Genomic DNA, 22,680 nt, shown 5'->3' on the forward strand with positions numbered 1-22,680 from the left:
CAAAACACATAGAAGGGTTCAAAACCTACTTTTCACCAGCCCAGCCGTCGACCTCGGGCAGAGCTAAGGGAGGTCTAACCATCTATGTCTCTAACCTCCTGAAAGCAACGGAAGCAGTCATTATAAAACTAGAGCCTAATTTTCAGATTCTTGGCCTAACTCTAAATAACAGGGACTAGTTCCTCAAGGTGAACTATTACAACAATCTCCCGGAGAAAGAGGCAGTAAACCTGGTATCCTCGATCCGCTCTATCCTTTTATCACATACAAGTAAGTCTACCAAAGAAGAAGTAATAATTTTGGGGGGGGGACTCTAATTTGGGACCTTGCCTAGCTGGTAATAACATCTTCGGCATCCTTGATGAGAGGGATAATCCAATCTCTCATTTTAGACATTCCATTCTTGGAAGCCACCTAAACGAAACCCAGTTTGAGTTAGATCTTGTCCAAGCAAATAACCTGGAAAATGAGGATGTCATCATTGGCCCCTACATTTCACGGACAAGGTCACCTAACAACAATAGATTACATCTTGGTTTCAAACGGGGAGAGGATAAAGGAAACATCATTCTCTAGGCATTCAATCGCGCTGAGTGACCACTATCCACTCAGCATTGCTTTTCCATTATCCTATAATCCAAAAAGTAATCTTGGTTCCATTCTAGATCAAAATAATTTGATGTTGAATAGATTAAACGGATATGCGCTGAAATGGGGGAAAGTCGATCCAACCGCAATAACAAAGGTAGTGATAACAGGGGCTCTCCCTTCTATCATGAAATGTCTCGACCTTGACACGTCAGAAGAGGAACTTATCTCTAATTTTGGTACGATCATTAAAATCATAAATGAAGCCCTGTGGATAGAAATTAAACACAAACCCAAACAGAAGAAGGGATGGTTTAATCATGAATGCACGAGTGCTTACCTAAATTTAAAATCTGCATTAAGGAAAGCGGTCAGGATTCCACTCTAAATCAGAACTCTTAGGAAAAAATATAATACCGCCTTAAAGAATAGGAAAAAAAAATTAAAGACCCACCTTTGGGCCCAACTCCACCAAAGCTGTGCTCATAAAAACTCTGCCGCTTTCTGGCAAGTGGTCAAGTCTCCTTTTTTAGCAAATAACACTGACCACCCAAAATTAGACGTAGCGATAGAGGAAAAGGACTGGGTCCATCACTTTTCAAAGATCTTTATGGCCACCTCAGAGGATTCTATTTCTTATAACTATAACCCCCAGAATGCCACTTTCAGCGATAGATCTGAAGGCCCTTTCCCCATTGACCTTCAGTTCTCACTGAATCAAGTGGACCTGGCCCTGCGTGCAAGTAAAAGTGGTAAGGCACCTGGCCCAGACGGTGTCCCCATTGATCTTTTTAAAGCACAGACGGACATTTGGACTCCCCTTTTAACTAGAGTATTAAATGCAACATGCAATATAGGCCCATTGGATTCATGGTCCAAATCCATACTAGAACCAATCTTTAAAAAGGGGGACAGTGGGTCGGTAACCTGCTATCGCCCAATCTCACTCCTGGACTCGCTGGGAAAGGTGGCGGGTCGACTTATTCTTGAGCAACTACAGGACTGGGCGGACGATGGCAGGATCATCTCAGACCTCCAGTATGGGTTTCGTCAAGGGTTGGGGACCATTGATCAGGCTTTAAATTTGTCACTTTTAATAGACAAGTATGTGCACATTAAAAGGGGTGATTTGTATATGGTTTACGTGGACCTCTCGTCTGCATTCGATTGTGTCTCCCACTCAAAACTTTGGACCTTATTGGGGGACATGGGAGCACCAACGAATCTGGTTAAGTTTCTGAGGGAACTCTATTCCAATGCCACAGCTAGGGTTCGCTATGGGGTGGGGGGGGAGCTGACGGGGGAATTTGCAGTGGAAAAAGGGGTTAGGCAAGGTTGTGTCCTGGCTCCCTTGCTCTTCACTTTATATACCAATGGTTTGGAGAGAGTGATGATCAAGGGATGCCTGGACCTCCCCATGGTAAATAACCGGCCAATACCTGCGCTGCTCTACGCAGATGACGCCGTCATACTAGCTCGTACCCCTCTAGAACTCCAAAAGAGTCTGAACAGATACTCCACCTTTATGGCAGGTATTGACCTGAAAATTAACACCAGCAAAACCTTTGTTATGAGGGCAGGTACTGGCCATAAACGGAGAATGAGGGATATCTATTTAGACGAGCAAAAATTAGCGACCACACAAAACTATTCTTATCTGGGCATAACGATAGATCACAAACTATCCTGGAAACCGACTGTAGAAACCAGAAAACTTCTTTTTATAAGAACTACTGCAGCTCTTGTTAATTTTTCCAGGAAGTTGGGTAAGAGAGCTCCCCTTGAACTTGTCAGGATTTATAATGCCAAATGTCTATCTGTGGCCTTGTATGGGGCAGGGCTTTGGGGTTTTGTACTCACAGATGAAATACAGACAGTGGAAAACTCCTTTCTGAGTTACCTCTTGGCGGTTCCTAGGAGTACGGATACCATGGCTTGTCATACGGAGTTGGGTCTCCCATATGTAATGGATTTAGCGAAGGTTGAACCCATTTTGTTATGGCGCAGAATTTGGACTTCTGATAAAGCTACTCTCACCCAGTCCATCATTTCCGATTGCCTAGCCTTGGATAATGTTCACAATTCTAGGTTGTTGAGTTACATTAAAAAGTTTTTGCATGATTTGGGTTGGGAGAGATACTATCATGATCCCTCCCTAATTTGCGAGGTATCAAGGAAGGCATTAAAAGTGAAATGCCTAGCCCACCTTGAAGAACTGAGACGAACGAACGAGGCCATGAAACCAACTGTAGTTCATAGTCTGTTAACACAGACGGTAGCTACTATTCAACCCTACCTTACATTTAACATCACAAGCTATGAGAGCTATCTCTTGGTAAGGTTCAGGATGAATTTTTTCCATCGTCTGGTCACATTGCCCACCCGAAACAATTGGGCTAAAGATCTCCCGCTTTGTCCTTGTGAAGACTCTTCTTCGCAAACTACCCTACACACCATTCTTTTTTGTAAATTTTACCATGATATCGGGAGAAAGTGGTTAGTTCCATTGTTACGGCAAATTGGATATAGGCAATGTCGCTCAGCTTTCCTCTTCTTGCAGTTATTGGAGGGAGAGAAGATAGTTTATCTAATAGCGAATTTTCTTAAATGCATTGTCAGACATCGAATGAATTTAGATTAATTATTCCACAAAAGTTAGCGTTATTATATGGTCTTATAATTTATTTTAAAATAATTATAGATAAACTGTTTAGCTTTTCTTACTATTATATAAAAATGTTTTTTACAAAGTAATATCAAGATGTAATAGGAAAAGCTTTTTATGCCGATTTTAAAAGGAAAATGAATTGTTTTCTATTTACAACTGAGCGAAATACTTGTGAGGTTCGGTCTGCTATTTTTAATCTGTATATATTTTGACTTTTATGATAATCCAAGTTTGATGTAATTGATTGTTGTATGCTTTTTATGATTTATATTTTAAATCGAAATAAAGCTAAATTGACTGACTGACCTGGTCTTTGTCCTGTTTCATTTCCCAAAATTAAAAGCCCTAAATATTCAGGCCCATTTTTATCAGTTTTCACGCAGCGCAATGCTGCAAGCCCCTGCGCACCCAGGCAGCTGCACCCCAGCCCCTCCTGCCGCCCAGCGGTGCATGCCAGCCCTTGTGCACTCAGGAATACGCACCCCAGCCCCTCCTGCCACCAAGCGGTGCATGCCTGCCCCTGTGCACCCAGGCAGATGTACCCCAGCCCTTCCCGCCGCTCATCGGTTCATGCCCGCCCCTGCGCACCCAGGCCTCACTGCTTACCTTCCACCCCCGGCGCGTAGAAAAGAGGACCCACCGTGTGCCGCTGCAAGGCCCAAGCTCGGGGCCCGCGGACAGGGCACCCTCCGCATCATGCAGCCCCGCTCCGCAGGCCAGCAGATCTCACATTTGGTGCTGGGTCTTGATTACGCTATGGCAGAGGACTTACCAGTGCATGGGGCATAATCGCAGGCTGCACACACGCTCAGCCCTTGAGGTGCACTAACTCTGTGACCAGCGAGGCCATGCCACATGGTGGTAGACCTGCGCTGACCGCTGGCTCAGGCCTAAACTGCGGTCCAGCAGGACACACAAAACCTGAGCTGTCCTGACTGCCGGGACGGGGCAACATTGCAGGCTGCACACCGGCTCAGCACTTACGGTGCCCCTACCTCAGGGCACAGAAAGTCATGGACCCTCTATGATTGGGTATCATGGTGCGGACGCCATCAAGTCACCTCCGGGCCGGCGAATGTGATGCGCCAGGCCCCTGGGCCCACATGCACACCACACGGATATACCCCGAGAGAGGTCGGAAATGGCTTCGTGCATGTGCGCATGGACCTTTTTATTGCCCGGGTCACATGTCCTGTGACACGTGTGTTGGATGGGTGTGGTGTGGGTGTACACCAGCCATGAGGGAGTGACCGTGGCATTGACAACTAGACCTGTGACCAGAAGATCACTACAGGCAAGTCCTGGCACATTTAGCATTGTCGTCCCCCCTGTGAGCAAGCTCGTAGTGGGCTGGGCTGGCCTGGCGTATGCCACTCCAGCGTAAGAGTTTGTACAAAGACCCTGGGGCTCTGGGCGTGGTTCCGTTCGGGGCTGGACAAGGAACTAACAAATGCGCTGTCGCTCCTGTGCCGTCGGTGCCACCCAGACAACATTCGGCAATGTGTTACCCTGTGACCCAATGCCAACGACATGAGCCACATGGACTTGAGAGGAATTCCCTGACCCTACATTCATCCATACTACCACACTTGACAGACCATGGAAATGACACATCTGTGTGATTCAGAATGTTTAATGCACATTCAGAGAAGTGTTGCATCTGGAGCAGTACAGGGCCATGCAAACTCCACTTTACATTGTTGGGCCCGTGGAGGGCCAACCAGAGTCCTTCAGGGAATGACAAGTCAAAAGGAAGGGTTCAGTCTGCAGTCTGATTGCTGTGTCATTGGTGGTCAAACAGATTATGGCAGTCCATGTCGAGGTCCAAGGTGAGTTTCGCAGAGTGCATCAAGGGAAAGTGGAAGGTGATGAGGCAGAGGGCAGTACCAAGCTGAAACCGGCCATATGGCGGAGATGAATCCTACTGCGTCCTTCTTACCACGAAGGAGGTTTCATCCTGGAGGTGTGTTGCGGAGGCTGTCAATGAACAGCTGGAGGGCGTCTGGTCGAAGCTGTGGTGGTCCTCTTCATTATCAGAGAAGAGAGGGTCGGCTGATCTGCAGGAGGTGTTGATTCTCCCTCTGCAATGTTAAGGGGAGATGCTGTTTAACATTGTGTTTACATGTGTTTACATGTATGTTGTCGCATTGTCCATGTTTACAAACAGAGTGCATAACTGTGTACATTGTGGCTGTTTGGGAGGAGCTGCCTATTGATAGGGGACAGTGGACATTTTGACAACAGACATGTGTATTTCTAATCTTTCACCCCTGAGGCGGAAAGCCGGGGGTTAGGCTGTGTCATGTTTTTAACTTGCAATTTGTTTATGGTTTAAATGCAATAGTAAAGCGTGCTCTTTACCTTTTAAATTATTCCCCTAGTGAAGCGCTGATCACACGGACTCCGCCAATTTAGGCGCGGAGTACACACCTCCCTGTAAACGCTGCGGTGACATCCCACGCCCTCCTTGCAGGTGGGCCAGTGGGGGCGCGGATGAGGCAGCTGACGCGAGCGGCGTAATTACAAAAGGACCGCCTAGCTCGTGTCTCGCCCTACTCTTTCACCCCTGAGGCGGAAAGCCGGGGGTTAGGCTGTGTCGTGTTTTTAACTTGCAATTTGTTTATGATTTAAATGCAATAGTAAAGCATGCTCTTTACCTTTTAAATTATTCCCCTAGTGAAGCGCTGATCACACGGGCTCCGCCGATTTAGGCGCGGAGTACACACCTCCTTGTAAATGCTGCGGTGACATCCCACGCCCTACTTGCAGGCGGGGCAGTGGGGGCGCGGCTGAGGCAGCTGACGCGAGCGGCGTAATTACAAAAGGACCGCCTAGCTCGAGGCTCGCCCTACTCTTTCACCCCTGAGGTGGAAAGCCGGGGGTTAGGCTGTGTCGTGTTTTTAACTTGCAATTTGTTTATGGTTTAAATGCAATAGTAAAGCGTGCTCTTTACCTTTTAAATTATTCCCCTAGTGAAGCGCTGATCACACGGGCTCCGCCGATTTAGGCGCGGAGTACACACCTCCCTGTAAACGCTGCGGTGATATCCCACGCCCTCCTTGCAGGCGGGGCGGTGGGGGCGCGGCTGAGGCAGCTGACGCGAACGGCGTAATTATAAAAGAACATGCCGTTACCTCCGCGCAGCGGATACGGGCAGCGGGCGCCCCTTTGGCGCGCCAAAGGTAAGCCCGTCTGCGCCCGTCCGCGGCAGGCCGGGGCTAGGGCTTGGGACCCCCTTTCATCTTTGGCTCGTACAACTAAGCCAATAAACATAAGCTATTCTTCGGCATATCTCCATAATCTTCGGAGGTTTGCATCCGGTTCCGTGGAAGGTATGATAACCTGTCCATCAAAATTCCCGGCCCAGTTACAAGGCCCGGTAGCCTGTAGCAGATGCACTTTCCAGGGTGATAAACTTATTCACCATAGGGAGGTTAAACACACCCGGAAGTCCAATAGGGAGGAAGCCCCTACTTTTATGCTGTGCAATGTCCGGTCCCTTCCCAGACATCAGTTTGAAATTTGGGATCTGCTTAATACCTATTCCCCGGAAATATGCTTTGACGGAAACCTGGCTGAATGCCACAAATCATCCAGCTATTAATATGGCTATCCCTGAAGACTATAAATGTATTCATCTTGATAGGACAGCTAAATCGGGGGGTGGGGGCATTGCAATTGCATATAGACAGCATATTAACATTTCCTGGATTAGCTCCAAATTGGAGGAGAGTTTGGAAATAGGGATTTTTAAAATAAACTTTTCAGCATCTGAGTGCTGGTCGGGAGCATTAGTTTACCGGCCTCCCGGCCCAAAAATCGATTTCACGGGCTCACTTGTAGACTTGATAGCCACGCGCGCCCTTGCGGGTAACAAATTTTTGGTATTAGGTGATTTTAACTACCACGGAGAACTTGGTCCCCTACCTGAAGTTAAGAAACTTCTTATTGATATGGAGCATCTGGGTCTCCGTCAAAAATACAAGTGCCACGCACAGTGGTGGTCACACTCTTGACCTTGTCTTCTCCAATGTAGAGGAGCTTAAATTTGATATACCACGGCCTCTTGTATGGACTGATCACTCCATGATCAAGTTCACATACCTGCTGCCTATGCAGTTTCAAAGGGAGCAAACGGCTGGTCGGCATCCCACTACATACAGGCCATGGAATAAACTCACCCCACAGGCTTTCGAGGAAGTTTATAGGCCTCTGGCGCAGCTAGAAGCCCTGGGGGCAGCTAACATGTTGGCTGAATTCAACGCTGGGTTGGAAAAAGCTTTTGATGCCACCATACCTAGGAATTACAATCTAAAGCCCACCTCTAGCAGACCTTCTGCTAAATGGTATACCCCAGAACTGAGCCAGGAAAAGACCGTTTGTGAAAAAATGGAAGGAGCTTGGCGACATAACAAAACGGTTAAATCCAAACATCTCTATAAATCAGCTCTGGCGACCTATCACCGGAACCTGAAGGTTGCACGCCGTGTGTTTATTGCCAGCCAAATGGAGCTTTCTAAGAACTCAGCCAAAGCCCTTTTTGATGTTGTAAAGGACTTTGTGGAACCGACGGTGTGCAAACAACCCACTATGGAGTCAATGGAACTCTGTACTTCTTTAGCAGAATTTTTCTCTGAGAAAATTGATAAAATCTATGCAAATTTCTCCACCGATAAGCTGGTGACTATGACTGGTGACAGGTTCCCTGACGAAGATGTTATTAGATCTGACTGTTCCTTAGATGGTTTTGAGCCAGTCTCTCTTGCAGAGACACAGATGGCGTTGGCCTCTGCTAAATCAGGCTCTCCGACAGATCTCTGTCCACCTAAAATTATGTCGCTTATATCTCATAGTCTGGCCCCCACAGTCCAGGAGATGTTTAATCTTTCCATGAGGGAAGGAATTATCCCGGTATCCTGGAAGGAGGCTCATGTTCGTCCTATTCTAAAAAAATCTACGGCTGACCCGAAAGAGTTGAGCAATTATCGTCCGATATCTCTGCTCCCTCTTCTGGGCAAAATATTAGAAAGCCTGATTAATAGGCAATTAAATAGCTATTTAGAGGCGAATAACATCCTGGACCCCTCGCAGTCCGGTTTCCGGCGGGGGTTCAGCACGGAAACGGCCCTCGTGGCGGTGACTGACTCCCTCCGAACAATAGTGGATGCAGGAGGCTCGGCTATTTTGATACTGTTGGACCTCTCCGCGGCCTTTGATACCATCTCTCACCATAGGCTTGCGGAGAGGTTAAGCTCCTGTGGTATCAAGGGCCTTGCCCTTAATTGGCTATGGAATTTTTGGGCAGATCGTTCACAATCAGTCCGAATGGGTCCTTATCAATCTGAAAGAACATCATTGGATAAGGGGGTGCCCCAGGGCTCCTGCCTTAGCCCCACCCTTTTTAATATCTATATGGCCCCTTTGGCCAGGGTGGCAGAGGCCCTGGGGTTCAAAATATCGTATGCCGATGATACCCAGCTACTATTTACCATCGGACCACATGTTGAGGCGGATAGGCTCCGCTTTGCCACCGGGTTATTGGCAATCTCTAACTGGATGAATAACAACTGTCTCCAGTTGAACCCGATCAAGACGGAGCTGATGCTCCTAGGAAAAGCCTCAGCAATGTGAAACAGTGACTGGTGGCCGGCAGAATTGGGCTTGCCCCCTACGCCTAAACCTTGTGTAAATAATTTGGGCATTAAATTAAATCAATCCTTAACTATGCAGGACCATGTGACTGCGGTATCTGGCGCCTGCTATCATAGGCTCAGATTACTTAGAAAAATCCTCCCTTTTATCCCCCTAGAACACCGTAGAACAGTCACGCAAGCCCTGGTCTTGAGTCGCATCGACTACGGGAACGCGCTGCTGGCTGAGGTGGGAACTACCTCCCTGAAAAAATTACAGGTTATTCAAAATACGGCAGCTAGACTGGTCATGAATCTGCCATCTGGCACCCCTTCGCAACCTTTATTGAGAAGGCTACATTGGCTTCCTATAAAACAGAGGTCTTTTTTTAAGATCTGCTGCCTTACTTACTGTGCGCTGCAGGGGCAAGGTCCTGAGTATCTTCAGAAGAAACTGGGAAGATATATCCCCTCACGCTCTTTGAGATCAAGTCTTAAACAGTTATTGGTGGTCCCTCGTTCCAGACTTCGCAGATCTGGGGGCATGGCTTTTTCATGCCTTGCGCCTAAATACTGGAACAGTCTGCCATTGTCCCTGCGGGAATCCCCCTCCTACCTGATGTTTAGGAAACATCTCAAGGCCCTACTGTTCTAACGCTCTCCTACCTTCCGTGCTTCCTGCTTTTTGGGTTGTTCTAGAGTTAAGCGCTGAGATGCCTCCAGGTGATTTGTGTGCTATAAAAAAGAGACTAACATAACATACTTGTACTTTATCAACTCACATTTCCCTGCAATGCCACTTGCTATTGGCCAGTGTCTTCACCCAGTCGGCACCAGTTGTGTGATGTGGTCTGTTGTGGACGTGTTACGGTTTGTGCCACCTTGTTGTCAGTGTTTATGTGCGCTGCCTGTTGTGTGTGTGCTGCATTTTGGGAGAGTGCCCCTGCACCTCTGTTTGTGCTGCCCATATATATTTAATGCGATGTGCCTTTGACTTCTGTGCTTATGCAGTGCTGAGATGTTGCATACTTGGGTGCATTGGTCTCTTGGTCGGAGTTGGAGGTCAGGGGCATGGTTTGTTCGCAGATGTGCTCTACTGAATTGTGCATGTGTGCCATTGTGCCCATCTCCCACCGTCTCCCCAGTCCCTGGTCATTACTCACCCTGGTGCTGTTGTATCTGGTCATGTTGAGCAGTGTCTGGTCCCCCTACTCCTGCCAATGTCTCCCCACTGATGACTGTGGACACCATTTCCTCCATTTCGTCCATCTCCTCCTGTGGCTCAGGACTTCCACCTCCAGTCTGCATTGCTGCCTTCTGGTTGTTGGAGAGTTTCAGCTTGGTTTTGCGCTTGACGTCATTCCAGCGCATCTTGACCTCTTCCATTGTCCTCTTCAGTACTCCCACTACATTCACCTTGTCCACGATGGACTGCCATGGTCCATTTTTTGTTGCCAATGACACAGTGGAGTTGACAAACAGTTGCTGATGGTGTTCGACCTCCTCCGTTATCAGGATCCTGTTTTCCTGCGGACTGAAGCGCTTCTTCCTAATCTTCTTCTCCTTGGCCTTCCCTGACCCCGAGGTCCCAGGCAGATCCTCCGGGGGGCTTGTGGGGTTCTAGTTCTTTTCAGGACTTGCTCTGGCACCATCCATTGTGCTTCGCTGTTGTTTGGCATTTCTTTGTCTGTTTTCTTCTACTTTTATGGTAATTGTTCCCACCTGATGCATGTGACTTGCAGGCCTTTAGCTGGTTTTCACTGATTTTTGTATTGCGATTGGCCTCATCACAGGATTTTTTGCATTTGCGTTTTGCATTTTTGTGGTGTGGCGTTCATTTTAACGCAGACATTTGACGTGTTATCTGGGGAATATCGCATGGTGCCGCTGTGTTGAAAATGCTTTGTTAATACGCTGTAATTTTCCCGCGATAGACTGCGATGTTGGGAGATGCGTTAAGTTACTCTTGAGATGGTTATCACACGTTCTTGAGAATATTCCATATCTATGAGGCCACGTGGCCTCATGTATGTATGTAATGTAATGCCTCATAAATTTGATTTGCTGGTTTGCACCATCATAGTGACAAAATGTAATGATTCAGGGGCTCATAAATTTGCTCCATAGTCCTACTATACTGGCACCACAGACAAACCGAGTGGGGGTCTGTCAAAAAACATTTGCTTGTCAAGCACCAATAGGATTGAAACCAGTTGGTTACTTTGGAGGCATACTCAAAAAAATGGAAGAAAACAATCACACTGGTCAAAGTTGCAAACTACTGAAAAAGTTGGTCAAAAAATGCCTGAGCAGGGTTCGTCCGAATCTATGCTAGTGGCGTGGTAAAGAAGGAACTGAGGTCAGTGTGTTGGGGTGGCACCTATATAGGCACCTCGCCACCGGTGTGAGGGGACAGCTCAAAAATGTATGCATCCAATCAGACGCCTGGGGAATATTCTGAGGTAAGGAATTAGCAGTTGAAGTCTTCATCAGACATAACTGTTAAATAAGAACATCTTTGTTAACTATAGCTCTATATCAGATTCAAATCAGAAGGTGAGGATATGTATTAAAGGATAAAATCTGTACACATTCCTGTCATCTCTCTCTGTACTTTTTCTAATTGCAGGGCTCGTTGGTTGACACGCTGAAGGAGGTGAGACCCACTGTGTTGCTTGGGGTACCACGGATGTGGGAGAAGATTCAAGAACATTTGGTTGAGCTGGAATCCAAATTATCTCCAATTCCGAGGTCCATCGATATTCAGGCAGGAGACCTTGGCCTAGAAACCATCCTGAACTCCAAGAATTGGTATGTCATCTGAGGGATGTCAGTTAATCTCTTTTAAAGTAGTGTGTGGATGTGATAAATGAGCAACGTTGTAGGGGTATCAAGAAGCTTGACAAGTGAGAAACACCTGGATGGTAAAGTCAAAAAGGCATATAAATCAAACAAACCTATCAGTGTTCCCTGCAATCTTTTAGTTCCATAATAACAGAACCCAGATTCTAGGTATATTCCTGATACAATTTTTCACACTTGTAATATCTAAAGGTAGAGCCTAGAGAATCCAGTCAATAAGAGTTTTAACAGAAAAGGGACAGAGGCAGTGCTAGCAGAGGTAACTGAAGGGACTTGTGACTGACTGATCTTTCATGAGAACTTAATTATCAGGGAATCTCTTGCTCTCCTTAAAATCCAAACTACCTCTTAAAAGCAGTGACCTAGGGTCATTAGGATGGCATTAAACATGTGTATTACATAAATCATTATCTTCACAAGTGTAAATGGTTGAACTTATCAGCAGACTCCCATGGGATATTTTGTTTAAAGGCTAAAAGGCTGTGCTTGGAATAATGTGGTCTTCATTCAGACCTCGACTTTGTCACTTGACCAACTAGCTGTATGCATATGAGCAAATTACTGCATCTCACTATGCTGGAAATTGTGATGTTGAGTACATTCAACATTGAATACCCATTCCCTACTTTAAGATAGGATATTTTTATTTTGCCTGATAAGTTAAAATCTTTGCAAATACATAGCAAGAAATATTCCCATTATACACAATTAAATACAATTAAAAGTTAAAAGATGCGTAATCTAAAAGTCATCAATTGCATGTTCTATATTTATACATTATTCATATAGACTCTTGCATCTCATGTAGTGCTATCTACCAATGACTACAACAACTTCCCAGATCGAATGGTACAGCTTAATCAAGACCACTGTCCAGATTGAAGATCTGGTGACTAAAATACAGATACAGCTAAAACAAAGCATTGAGTCAATATTATACTTATAAAGTTTTTCAGCATGGTTCGGTTAGCAGCAGAGTTTTAAGTCTTTGTTACAGTCTCAAAAAATGGTGTTAGCCGACAGTTGAGCTGAACGTCAGTGGGTTTGAAGCATAGCTTCACTGCCTGACAACAGGACCGGATGCCGTAATGCCTGAAAAAAGGGCGCAACAAGGTGTATCTTATATCCTTTAAGTTGGGGCAGTTGTAAATAACATGGATGATGTCTTCCTTCCCACTTCCACATAGGCGACAAGTCGGAGTGCCACCTTTCCTTTCCCATGGTGGAAGATGGGGCTTAATCGCAATTACCCCCAGCCGCAACCTCAAAAAGTTTTCCTTCTTACTTATCTTGATTCCGGCACTCAAATAGGCTTGGGCTTTCAGCCTTACATAGTCACTGAGCACTATCCAGCCGTGTGCCTTATTAGTGAGAATTGCTTTGTCTTCTAAGACAGATAGCATTGATGTTGTTTTTCGTGCTGCTTTTTTGAAAGAAAGATGGTCCGCTGGAACGGCCCAGAGATCAGACAGGCCCAGTAACTCAGTTGAATCGAGCAAGTAATCCCTGGCTGGGCATTTTTCTTGGCTGACCAGGGCTTTCCAAAGATGGAAATTTAAAGATCCTGCCTCAGCGCTTCGGATTTTATGCCAACTTTTAACATAGGTGCTCCTCCTTTCTACCGTTTGTCTTTGAATCCCAAATTCTAACCGGATTTGAGCCGGGGAGGCATATTTTGGGAGGTGGAAAATTGCTCTGTAGACGTTAGCTATTCCCATGATGCACTTGGCCAGGGTCAGACTGTTTTAGGCATTTTCAAGGGGGATGACTTTTGGCAGCGTGAAAAATGTAAATTCTTTGGGGCACAACATTTCTCAAGATAGCATCTCACCTAAAGAAGATCCGTTGAATTCTATTAGAAGTGTTGCTTAAACTAAAACTTTGGTATAGTTCAACAAGGTTTACTTTCTGACACAAGCAACCATGATTTGAATGCACCAGTGCTGATTGTGAAAGACAGGTTATTATAGACTTGCACAACCCTACCCAGCAACAAGATACATTGGTGAATAGAGGTATTGCTTTTGTGTTACCAACAATCCAAGTAAAGTGATCAGGGGTACCGTGGTAACAGAGACAAATCAAATTAATTATTCATATTATTTCACACACTGCACTAAGAAGAATAGACAATTTTAACTAAACCTATTTCTTACAACAGATTAAACTTGTTTTGCAGCACATGTAAAGCACCTATATAGGATATCATTAACCGCAAAAAGACATTGTTGTAAGCAAAGATAATAGAATGAACATCTCTAACATGGTTAAATGTCATCTAAAACCTAACAGCTTAAAACCTACTTCTATATGCTACACTAAGAGCATGCAAAGCAGAGCAACTTGTAGTCTATAGTTTCTTAGGGAAAAGTGATGCACAGCATAACTTATTGACATCGAGGGATGCTGTTATCAACAGCGGTGTGAAGGCAGTCTTCCCAGTGAAGGGCCAGTATGCGCTGTGGTAGCAGCCTTCCCCTGAGACAAGGCTTTATCAGGGTAAATGTAGCATCATTGAGTTGTGTTAGCAGTAGGTGAGATCATTTTCGAGCAGAGTCTTGTGCAATATTATGGGTGAAGAACCTCTCCTGCCAGGGCTCGAAAATTCAAAAAGGTCTTATTAGACCTGCATATATAGTAACTTCAAAAATCTACTTGACCTAACTTTAATGCCCTTAACCTCTGTGAGCAAATGTGACAAGTTAACAAGATTTAAAGGCATGTGTATTGCTCATTCACCTTTTGAGCAATAAAGATGCATTTAAATCTTGCTATTTTGTCCTATTTGTTCTTCTTACTGAGACAGAGGTCAAAGTCAGTCTTCCTTCCTACTCGCCAGAAAGGGCAAGTAGGACCTACAAATTGCTTGCTCTAATTATGTCTGGCTCGCAAAGGCGAGCTGGCGAGTGGATTTTTTTAGCCCTGTCTGCTAAGTGGTTAAGCAGCAGTCCTTGTATACTAGATATTGTCAAGATTGTAATTTCTGACATAACCTTAGGAATGTCTGACATAGATCATGTGCATTGAGGTGTACGTCCCAGAAAGTTTTTTATGAACATATAAGGTGAAAGGTCATCAATTCAGACTACACAATTTTGGCTATATGGCATTATTTGTTCCTATTTAACCTTGACATGGTGATAAGTAGACACTTATCCTAGACAGAGGTCTGATCTGGTGTTATATCTATGCCATTAGACGAATGACTTGATACTTTCACAGCTCTGACAAAGTCGACAACATCTACATCAAGTGGCAGACATGACAATGATTCTGAATAAATGGGGGAAGATGGTGACTTCCAGTGTCTAAATTTGAGAAGATGGGGACTTCTATTACCTAAGATGGAGTCAAAGGCTATTTAAAATAGAGTCGGACATTAGGTGCTTTACACCATGAGATGTACCAACACCTTCGGACAAAGATCAACCTAGGTCATTCCTAAGTCTGAGGCAGTTTTATTCTAATTTTGTAAATCATTTTTTATCAGTAACGGTTCCTTTAAGACGCTTATTAAAGCAAAACATAGTCACATTTATATGGGAGCAGGAACATGACATTACATTTCAAAATATCTAGAGTGGTGTTTATAATGCACTCCTTTGTCTCCTTTTTTAATTTTAACAAAAGCAGCATAACAGAATGCCAGTGCATCTTGTTTGGATGCTGTTTCACACATCTCCATGGTAACAAAGAGGTCACCATCGCTTTTGCTTTTAAGGTATTGCCACACTCTGAAAACATGTATTATTCCACTGGAAGGCAAGCTCTAGCATGCACTTGGTAGGCCCAGTATTTCCGCTCTCATGTCTGGAAAAAATCCATTACTCGCAGGACTGATCATAAACCATTGATTTCCTTGTTAAATAAAAGGACATCTGGAAAGATGCCATCTAGATTGGTTAGTTTATTTTCCAAACTGTTTGAATATAGCTTTAATGAAATTCAGCACCTGAAGCAAGTAATCTGTTTGCAGGACAAAAGAATATTATTTTGGGGTTGGGGGTCTTGAATTAGGGAGAGAAAATCGATCTTCAGGTGGGATATCTGCTGCTCTAATGTAAACCTTAACAGGTCCAAACAAGTAAGGACCTTTAGCCGTAGCCTATTGATTGAACACCTCAATCAATCAGGGAATAGTGAAGTGTCCTACTTACCCGTGAGGGTCTCAAGGCGCTGGAGGGGTGTAGCTCCGGGTCAGCCGAAGAGCCAGGTCTTGAGGCTCTTCCTGAAGGTGTGCAGAGTGGAGGAACGTCTGATGGTGATCGGGAGCTTGTTCCAGGCCTTTGCCACGATGTAGGAGAAGGCTCTTCCCCCCGCTCTGCTTCTGCAGATGCGTGGGGTTTCTGCGAGGGCTAGGTCGGTGGAGCAGAGGTTTCTCTTGGGTAGACTCTTTTGTTGAGATATTTTGGTCTGGTGTTGTGGAGGGATTTGTAGGCGTGGGCGAGTAGCTTGAAAGTCACTCTCTTCTTGACGCGGAACCAGTGGAGGTCTTGCAGGTGTTGGGTGATGTGTTGATGCCGTGGGATGCTAAGGATGAGTCTGGCCGCAGCATTCTGGATGGTCTGAAGTGTGCCTAGCAGGGATTTGTTGATTCCACCATAGAGGGTGATTCTGTAATCCAGTCTGCTTGTGATGAGTGCATGGGTGACGATCTTTCTGGATTCAGGGGGATCCATTTGAACGTCTTGCGAAGGATGTGGAGGGTGTTGAAGCAGGTGGAGGTGACGGTGTTGAACTGGTGCGTCATGGTGAGGAAGGAGTTGAGTATGATGCTGAGGTTTCAGGTGTGGTCCGTGGGGGTGGGTGGGTTGCTGAGGGCAGTGGACCACCAGGTTTTGTCCCAAGCTGAGGCTGTGGGCCCGAGGACAAGGACTTCTGGCTATTCTGAGTTGGGCTTCAGACAGCTGCTGCTCATCCAGGATGCAGCGTCCTTAATTCTTTCCTGGAAGCTGAATCTGGTGGTGTCGGGTTCCTTCATAAGGGACAGGATGAGCTGGAGGTCGTTGGTGTAGGATACTATGCTGGGTCCATGCTTTCTGACGATGGTGGCGAGGGGGGCATGTAGAAATTGAAAACCTTGGGATTGAGTGAAGATCCTTGGGGTACTTCACAGTTGATCTCTGTGGGTTCAGATAAAAAGGGCAGGAGTCTGATCCTTTGGGTTCTGCCGGCGAGGAAGGAGCAGAGCCAGGCAAGGGCAGTTCCCTGGGTGCCGGCATCGTGGAGTCTGTCTGTGAGAGTGTGGTGGAGAGGGTGTCAAAGGCTGTGGAGAGGTCTAGTAGGATGAGAGCCGGAGGGTGGCCTTGGTCAAAGAGTGTGGCGATGTTGTCAGTGGCGGCGAGGAGGTCAGTCTATGTGCTGTGGTTGCTGAGGAATCCGGATTTGGAAAGGGTGGAGGATGGCGTTCTCCTCGATGATCTTTGTTAGCTGGGCGTTTACTTTCTTCTTGTGACTTTGGCCGCGCAGGGAAGGAGACCGATGGGTCAGTAGTTTTTCATATCCGTCGGGTGTGCAGAGGGTTTATTGAGGAGGGGCTTGACTTCTGCTCATTTCCAGTCATCGGGGAATGTGCTGGATTTGAAGGTGGCGCTGATGGTGTGTCTTAGCTTGGGGGCTATGGCGGCGGCTCTGTGGAAGATGTGCGGCAGGCAGGGGTCCTAGATCAAAGACATCACATAGAAAGTAAAGTGATGGGTGAAGAGGCAGGTTAACGTCAGGGGAAAATCGAAGTCTCAAAGAAAAACAGTGGGACCCATAATGTCCACTAGTGTGGAGTATCCTGAAGGTAGAGGTTGGCCCCTGAAGACCAGGAACTAAATAGAGGCCTTCACTACTTCATTGGAAAGATTATGTTAAAGGTCCTGATGTGAGAGAAGATAAGTAATACCGCAGTTATGCCTATAGGAGGACTGCCATGGCCCCAGATCTTATTTCTTCTCTGGGTGTACATGAGAGAAGGGGCAATCACACACAAAAGCCAAAATTATAGGACCCTACAATAACAGGACTGCCACTTAAGGCTTAATTGAGGCTGATGACTGGCACATAAACCTCATGGTGATAGATGCCCAGATCTGTATAGCACAAATACAAATTACATTAACAACTTGATTTTCTGAACCTCAGATAAAGGAAGAATTGAAGCTAGCACATGCAAAGTAGTGTTTTGCCAATAAATGTCCTGCTGGCTTAAGACTGTTGCATGTTGTTTACTACAGTTGAGTTACAAACAAAAGTTGATGACCAGCATTCCAATGATGGAGCAAGTGAGGCACAGCCTTAAAAGGAAGGGATCCTTGCTTATCCTTGATTCTTATGATAGCGTAGGTCACCCGACCAATAGTTTCACCATATAGTTTTCGGGCCCATAAAACTTAGTTCATCGTATACATTAATCGGATGACCTCACAATTCTACCACCAGTAACCCTGATTCCTTCCTATTGTTCGTAGTGTACCCGACTTACCATCCACCGTTACGGGTACCTATGACCATGATAGATCAGGGAGCTAGCTGTAAAAGAAAGGCAGGCAAAAAATACAAATACCAACTTTAATCTCTTACTTTGTATTCATTGAAATGACCACGGACAACTGAGAAGTTTTAAGAGTTTTATCTAGAATTCGTTTTCTGAGAGCATTAGGCTTACAGTTAAGAGGCAGTCAATAATCAGGATAACGAAAAGCATATAACCATAAAGGAACAAGGTAAGGGCAATCATTTAGGCTTTCTAAATGATAGTGAGACAGGGAACATGCTAAGTAGATTAAATTTGTAATGCAAGATTGGACATCTATAAATGGGCAAGCCTATGCACATATAAGATTACACTATTTGGACGTACTTCATGAGTGAGAATCTAGAAAACCCTATACAATCTATAGGAAGGGTAGAAAAGTAGAACACGCTATAGTTCTAGCATTATTACTTCAAATTCAGGATTTAGAGAAAATATAAACCACATCAATAATTCATAAACAGTATGGAGAAATTGTGCTCTAAAAGGTGGGGCAACATAGGAACATGCTATGGAAAATATAGACTTTGATTCTTTATATAGTAGATTGCGGAAAGCATGGAAAATTAACGTATGCAAAAGTACTTCTTTATTGAAGCAAAGACAGAAAATAGAAAGGTGCAGTTTTAGAGTTTTGCTCTTATAATTACCTAGACTGGTGTGAAAACCAACCCTGGCCACGGGTCAGTCAAGGACAGGAAAACCCTCAAGGAAGGATAACCCTCAATGGGACAGCAGGTGCAGAATGGACACCCAGGACAGGACAGGAAACCCAGATTAGGGACAGGACCACCAGGACACGACCAGCACCCGCAGTTTGGAAGCAACGCCTGCGCTCCACCCGCTCAGCAGCTATCAGTCAGAACCCCGATTGGGTTAGCGAACTCCCCAGCCAAGTGCTCCGCCAGCACTTAAGGTTTAGTAAAACCTTTAAAAGTCTATGGTCAAATGCGGACAGAGTGCTCCGCAGCACCTCTGTATCAAGTCACCTATTGAGTGCGATGGGTCAGTGACAGGTCAGCTATTCGGACAAGTCGGAAAATTTCTCTAGCTGTACTCAGGCTAGTTATACTGTTTTTTGGGTCAGTGTACCACCCCCCAATGTTGCAAAGTGTCAGAATCCCCAATTTCGATTAGGTTAACACACCAATCAGAACAGACTACTGTAAGCCTAAATTTACATTCTAGGGATCCGCCTAGCAAGTTTGGGGTTCCCACGGAAAAGTAGCACAGAATACAATAAAACATTACAAATGTTACAAATAGAGAACAAATTCTGCTCCATCCTCCTGGGTCAGAGGTGGCTTTCGCAGGAGCATCTTGACTGTGGCTGCCAGCTGGCTGAGTTCCACTGCTCAAGGCTACATCTCTCCCTGCCTGCACGATTCTGCGCAGAAGGGACCTTCAAAATGGTTCTTGTCTCATATAGACCCCCAGTTATCGCGGTACATGAAAAGTAAGCGAAAACAAAGTAAAACATAGAAATGAATGTACTACATCTTATATGTGGGTACTTTATATTTCACCTTATAAAAATATACTATGCAAGTGTATATTAGTGCAATACACAATAACACGAGAGCATCTGCACGATCTTCACCACGTTAACACGATGAGTAGCCATCTTAACTGCATTACGCATGCGCACCCTTTCCCTCCAAGACTCCAACTACGTCATGTCACGTGAGTATGACTAACTCATGCGCAGTAGCAAATTCCAAAGCAGCGGCCATTTTTAAAGACAAGAGTTAATGGGATTAGTAAAACACATAGGCAAGCGTCTCTAAGATACACGCATATCCAAAAATAAATGAAATTAGTAAAACGAACAATTTGGGTTACCGAGTCATAACAGATTCGAGGTTCATGAATCGAGCAAGTCGCGTAAATATGCAAATTCTTGCTCTATCAATCCCCTCTTTGATGATATTTACTATCATCACAAACAAAATGGAACCAGATGCCAACTTCTCTCATACTTTGTACATCTCAATCTCCTCCAACAGGCTATTCATTTTCTCTTTCACTTCCTTATCAGGGTGAGAATTTTTCACCTTTTTGTAAATCTGATTATTCAAGTCCTCCAATTCGAGTTCATCCACACTTCTTTTCACACCTCTTCTATTCACAGTGTATTTCTTCGGGTGTTTGCGACATTTGCAACAAATGAATATTAGGAAAATGATGAAGCCTATTACTCCAATTGGCATCAGTACCTTGAACAATAAACTTTTACCTAAATTAGCAAACCAATGACCTACATTTGAGAGACCATCAACTAGTCTCTTCCAGGCACTATCAACCTCGAGTGGTTTGAGTTCCTCTTCCAAATTAGTAATGTTTTTCACATATCTTTTGATCTGTACACTTTTGTCCGGTATGTAAGTGCAACAATGTTGCGCCTTCAGCATCCGGCAGACTCCGCCCTCTTTTGCTAATAAGGTGTCAAGAGCAAGTCTGTTCTGCAAAACCATTGATCTGATCGCAACCATTTCGGTATTGACCAATAGAAATCCATGAGCTGTGTCAGTAGACCGCACATCCACTATTGTGGATAATTTGCAAATTCTGTGTGTTCAGAACCACTCCCACTCCAGGTATCAGTGCACTAAAAATACTACCCATTATTTCACCTACGCTTTCTCTTTTACTATGCACTAAGCCATTAGTGTTTTCATTGCTTCCAGCAATTCTATTCACATGGTATATTTTCGGGAAGACAATGCCAAAGTAGCAGCTTCCATACCAGTGATCCGGCAATTTAAAATAAGCCTTGTTTCCACATATATAATAAATTCCAGGAAACACAGGTTCTGACCCATTTTTGAAACCCCAACCTCCAATTACCTTGTAATTGTGTTCACTTTGACTGGAACCAATTAAAATAATATTATAATAACTAGTCTTCTCACGGTTTCCCTTTCCTTTCGAAATCCAGCAACAAAGCAGGACCAGCCCCACCACTTGAGGTGCTTTCCATGTTTTCAGCCCATTTAGGAGTTTTCTGTCTCTTGTCATTTGCCTTTCTTTGGAAACTCTCCCTTCTTTTCTCTGCCATGTTTAGAAATATTTTCTCTTGTTCATGTAATGAACAGGTCAAGTTGTCTCTGTGTGCTTCATTTAAATCTATGGTACCTATAGTCAGAAAGTATTCACCCATATAACGTGTAACATCACTTTTAGTGTGTACAGGATTCAGATTTCCACGTATAGGGAGTTCAGAAAATATCGCGTCTGCGTTAGAGTAGTAGTACTGTAACGGTCCTCTTTTGTAAAATAAGCTTGCTAAAATACTACAGGAAATTCCATAAGTCAGGGGTAGGTGATGATAAGTCACGCCTTCAGCTACAGAAGTTGGTAGCTTCATACAGACATAGCAGTCTTCTATTTCCATAGTTTCTACATAATGCACTAACAGGTTTGCGAAAACATTTAACTGAGTCTGGTTCTTAACTCCATGGTAATGTAGTCCTTCCTCATCTGATGCTTCTAAGTCTCTCTTTGTTTGTCTGAGTGCTTTTTCACGTCTTTCTGCACTACGTGTTGTCAGTTCTTCATTGTCAGTAGTCAGTCTGTGTAGAGTTAATGTCAGTACTTTTGCTTATCATAAAAGGAATGAAAACTGTTAGTCCTATCCATATTATCACTATAGCTATACTACATATGCATACCTTGCAACATGTTTTGCAACAATTGCGTTTAGGCCTTCCATTCACTCTTGAATCAGACATTTTGCTCAGAAGAAGTTTTTCAACCCCTCTTTGTAACTTTACACAGGTAGCTTACTCTGCGTAAATTCAGGCGAGTTCGTCTTCTTCGGCAGATAGATCAGCAATCTGTTCTTCGTCACTTTCGTCAGTTATATCAAGATCTTCAAACTCTTCCAAAATTAGGTATGTCCATTCAGGATCTTGGTATTTCTCGTTCAGTCTTTTTATTCGATCACTCCTTCTTTTGGAGCTTTCTCCAGCTTGCCCTGTAATTCGTGGACTTTTCCTTCTTTCTGCAAGTTTTTCTTCTACTGTTTTTATTCTCAGCCTCAGTTTCTTAATATATCCTGGTTCAATATTTTTCTTTTTCTTGAGTCTTTTAGCTGGCACTGTGATTTGGCTTTCTTCTAATGTTCTTTTGTTTTCATTTGTTTGTGGCACTTCTGCTTCTGTCTCTTCCCTTCCTGTCTGACTAGTCCCAGGTCTTGTATCTATTTCTTCTGCCTGGTTACTAAGCTGGCCTTCTTCAGGTGAATTTTGATTTTGGCTTTCGAATGTCTGTTACTGTGTCCTGAACACGTTCTTCTAGTACTATCTGATCCTGTTCAAGAACTTCGATCCCTTGATTTTCTTCTGCTCGAAGTTTTGGACTAGCTCTAGTCTGTCCCTTTTCAATTTCAGGAGTTTGTGGAGGTGTGTCGA

At 44.6% G+C, this 22,680-nt stretch overlaps 1 protein-coding gene across 1 annotated transcript in view; it reads left to right on the forward strand.

Moving 5' to 3' along the window:
- Positions 1-22,680, forward strand: part of LOC144817694 (long-chain-fatty-acid--CoA ligase ACSBG2-like) — a 366,066-nt gene that overhangs the window by 203,966 nt on the left and 139,420 nt on the right. The window contains exon 9 of the mRNA XM_078674443.1: positions 11,516-11,697. Coding sequence (XP_078530569.1) covers positions 11,516-11,697 — 182 coding nt within the window. The remainder of the gene's footprint in view (positions 1-11,515; positions 11,698-22,680) is intronic.

The sequence above is a fragment of the Lissotriton helveticus genome, chromosome 2_1 (genome assembly GCF_964261635.1).
Source record: "Lissotriton helveticus chromosome 2_1, aLisHel1.1, whole genome shotgun sequence".
NCBI classification, from domain to species: domain Eukaryota; kingdom Metazoa; phylum Chordata; class Amphibia; order Caudata; family Salamandridae; genus Lissotriton; species Lissotriton helveticus.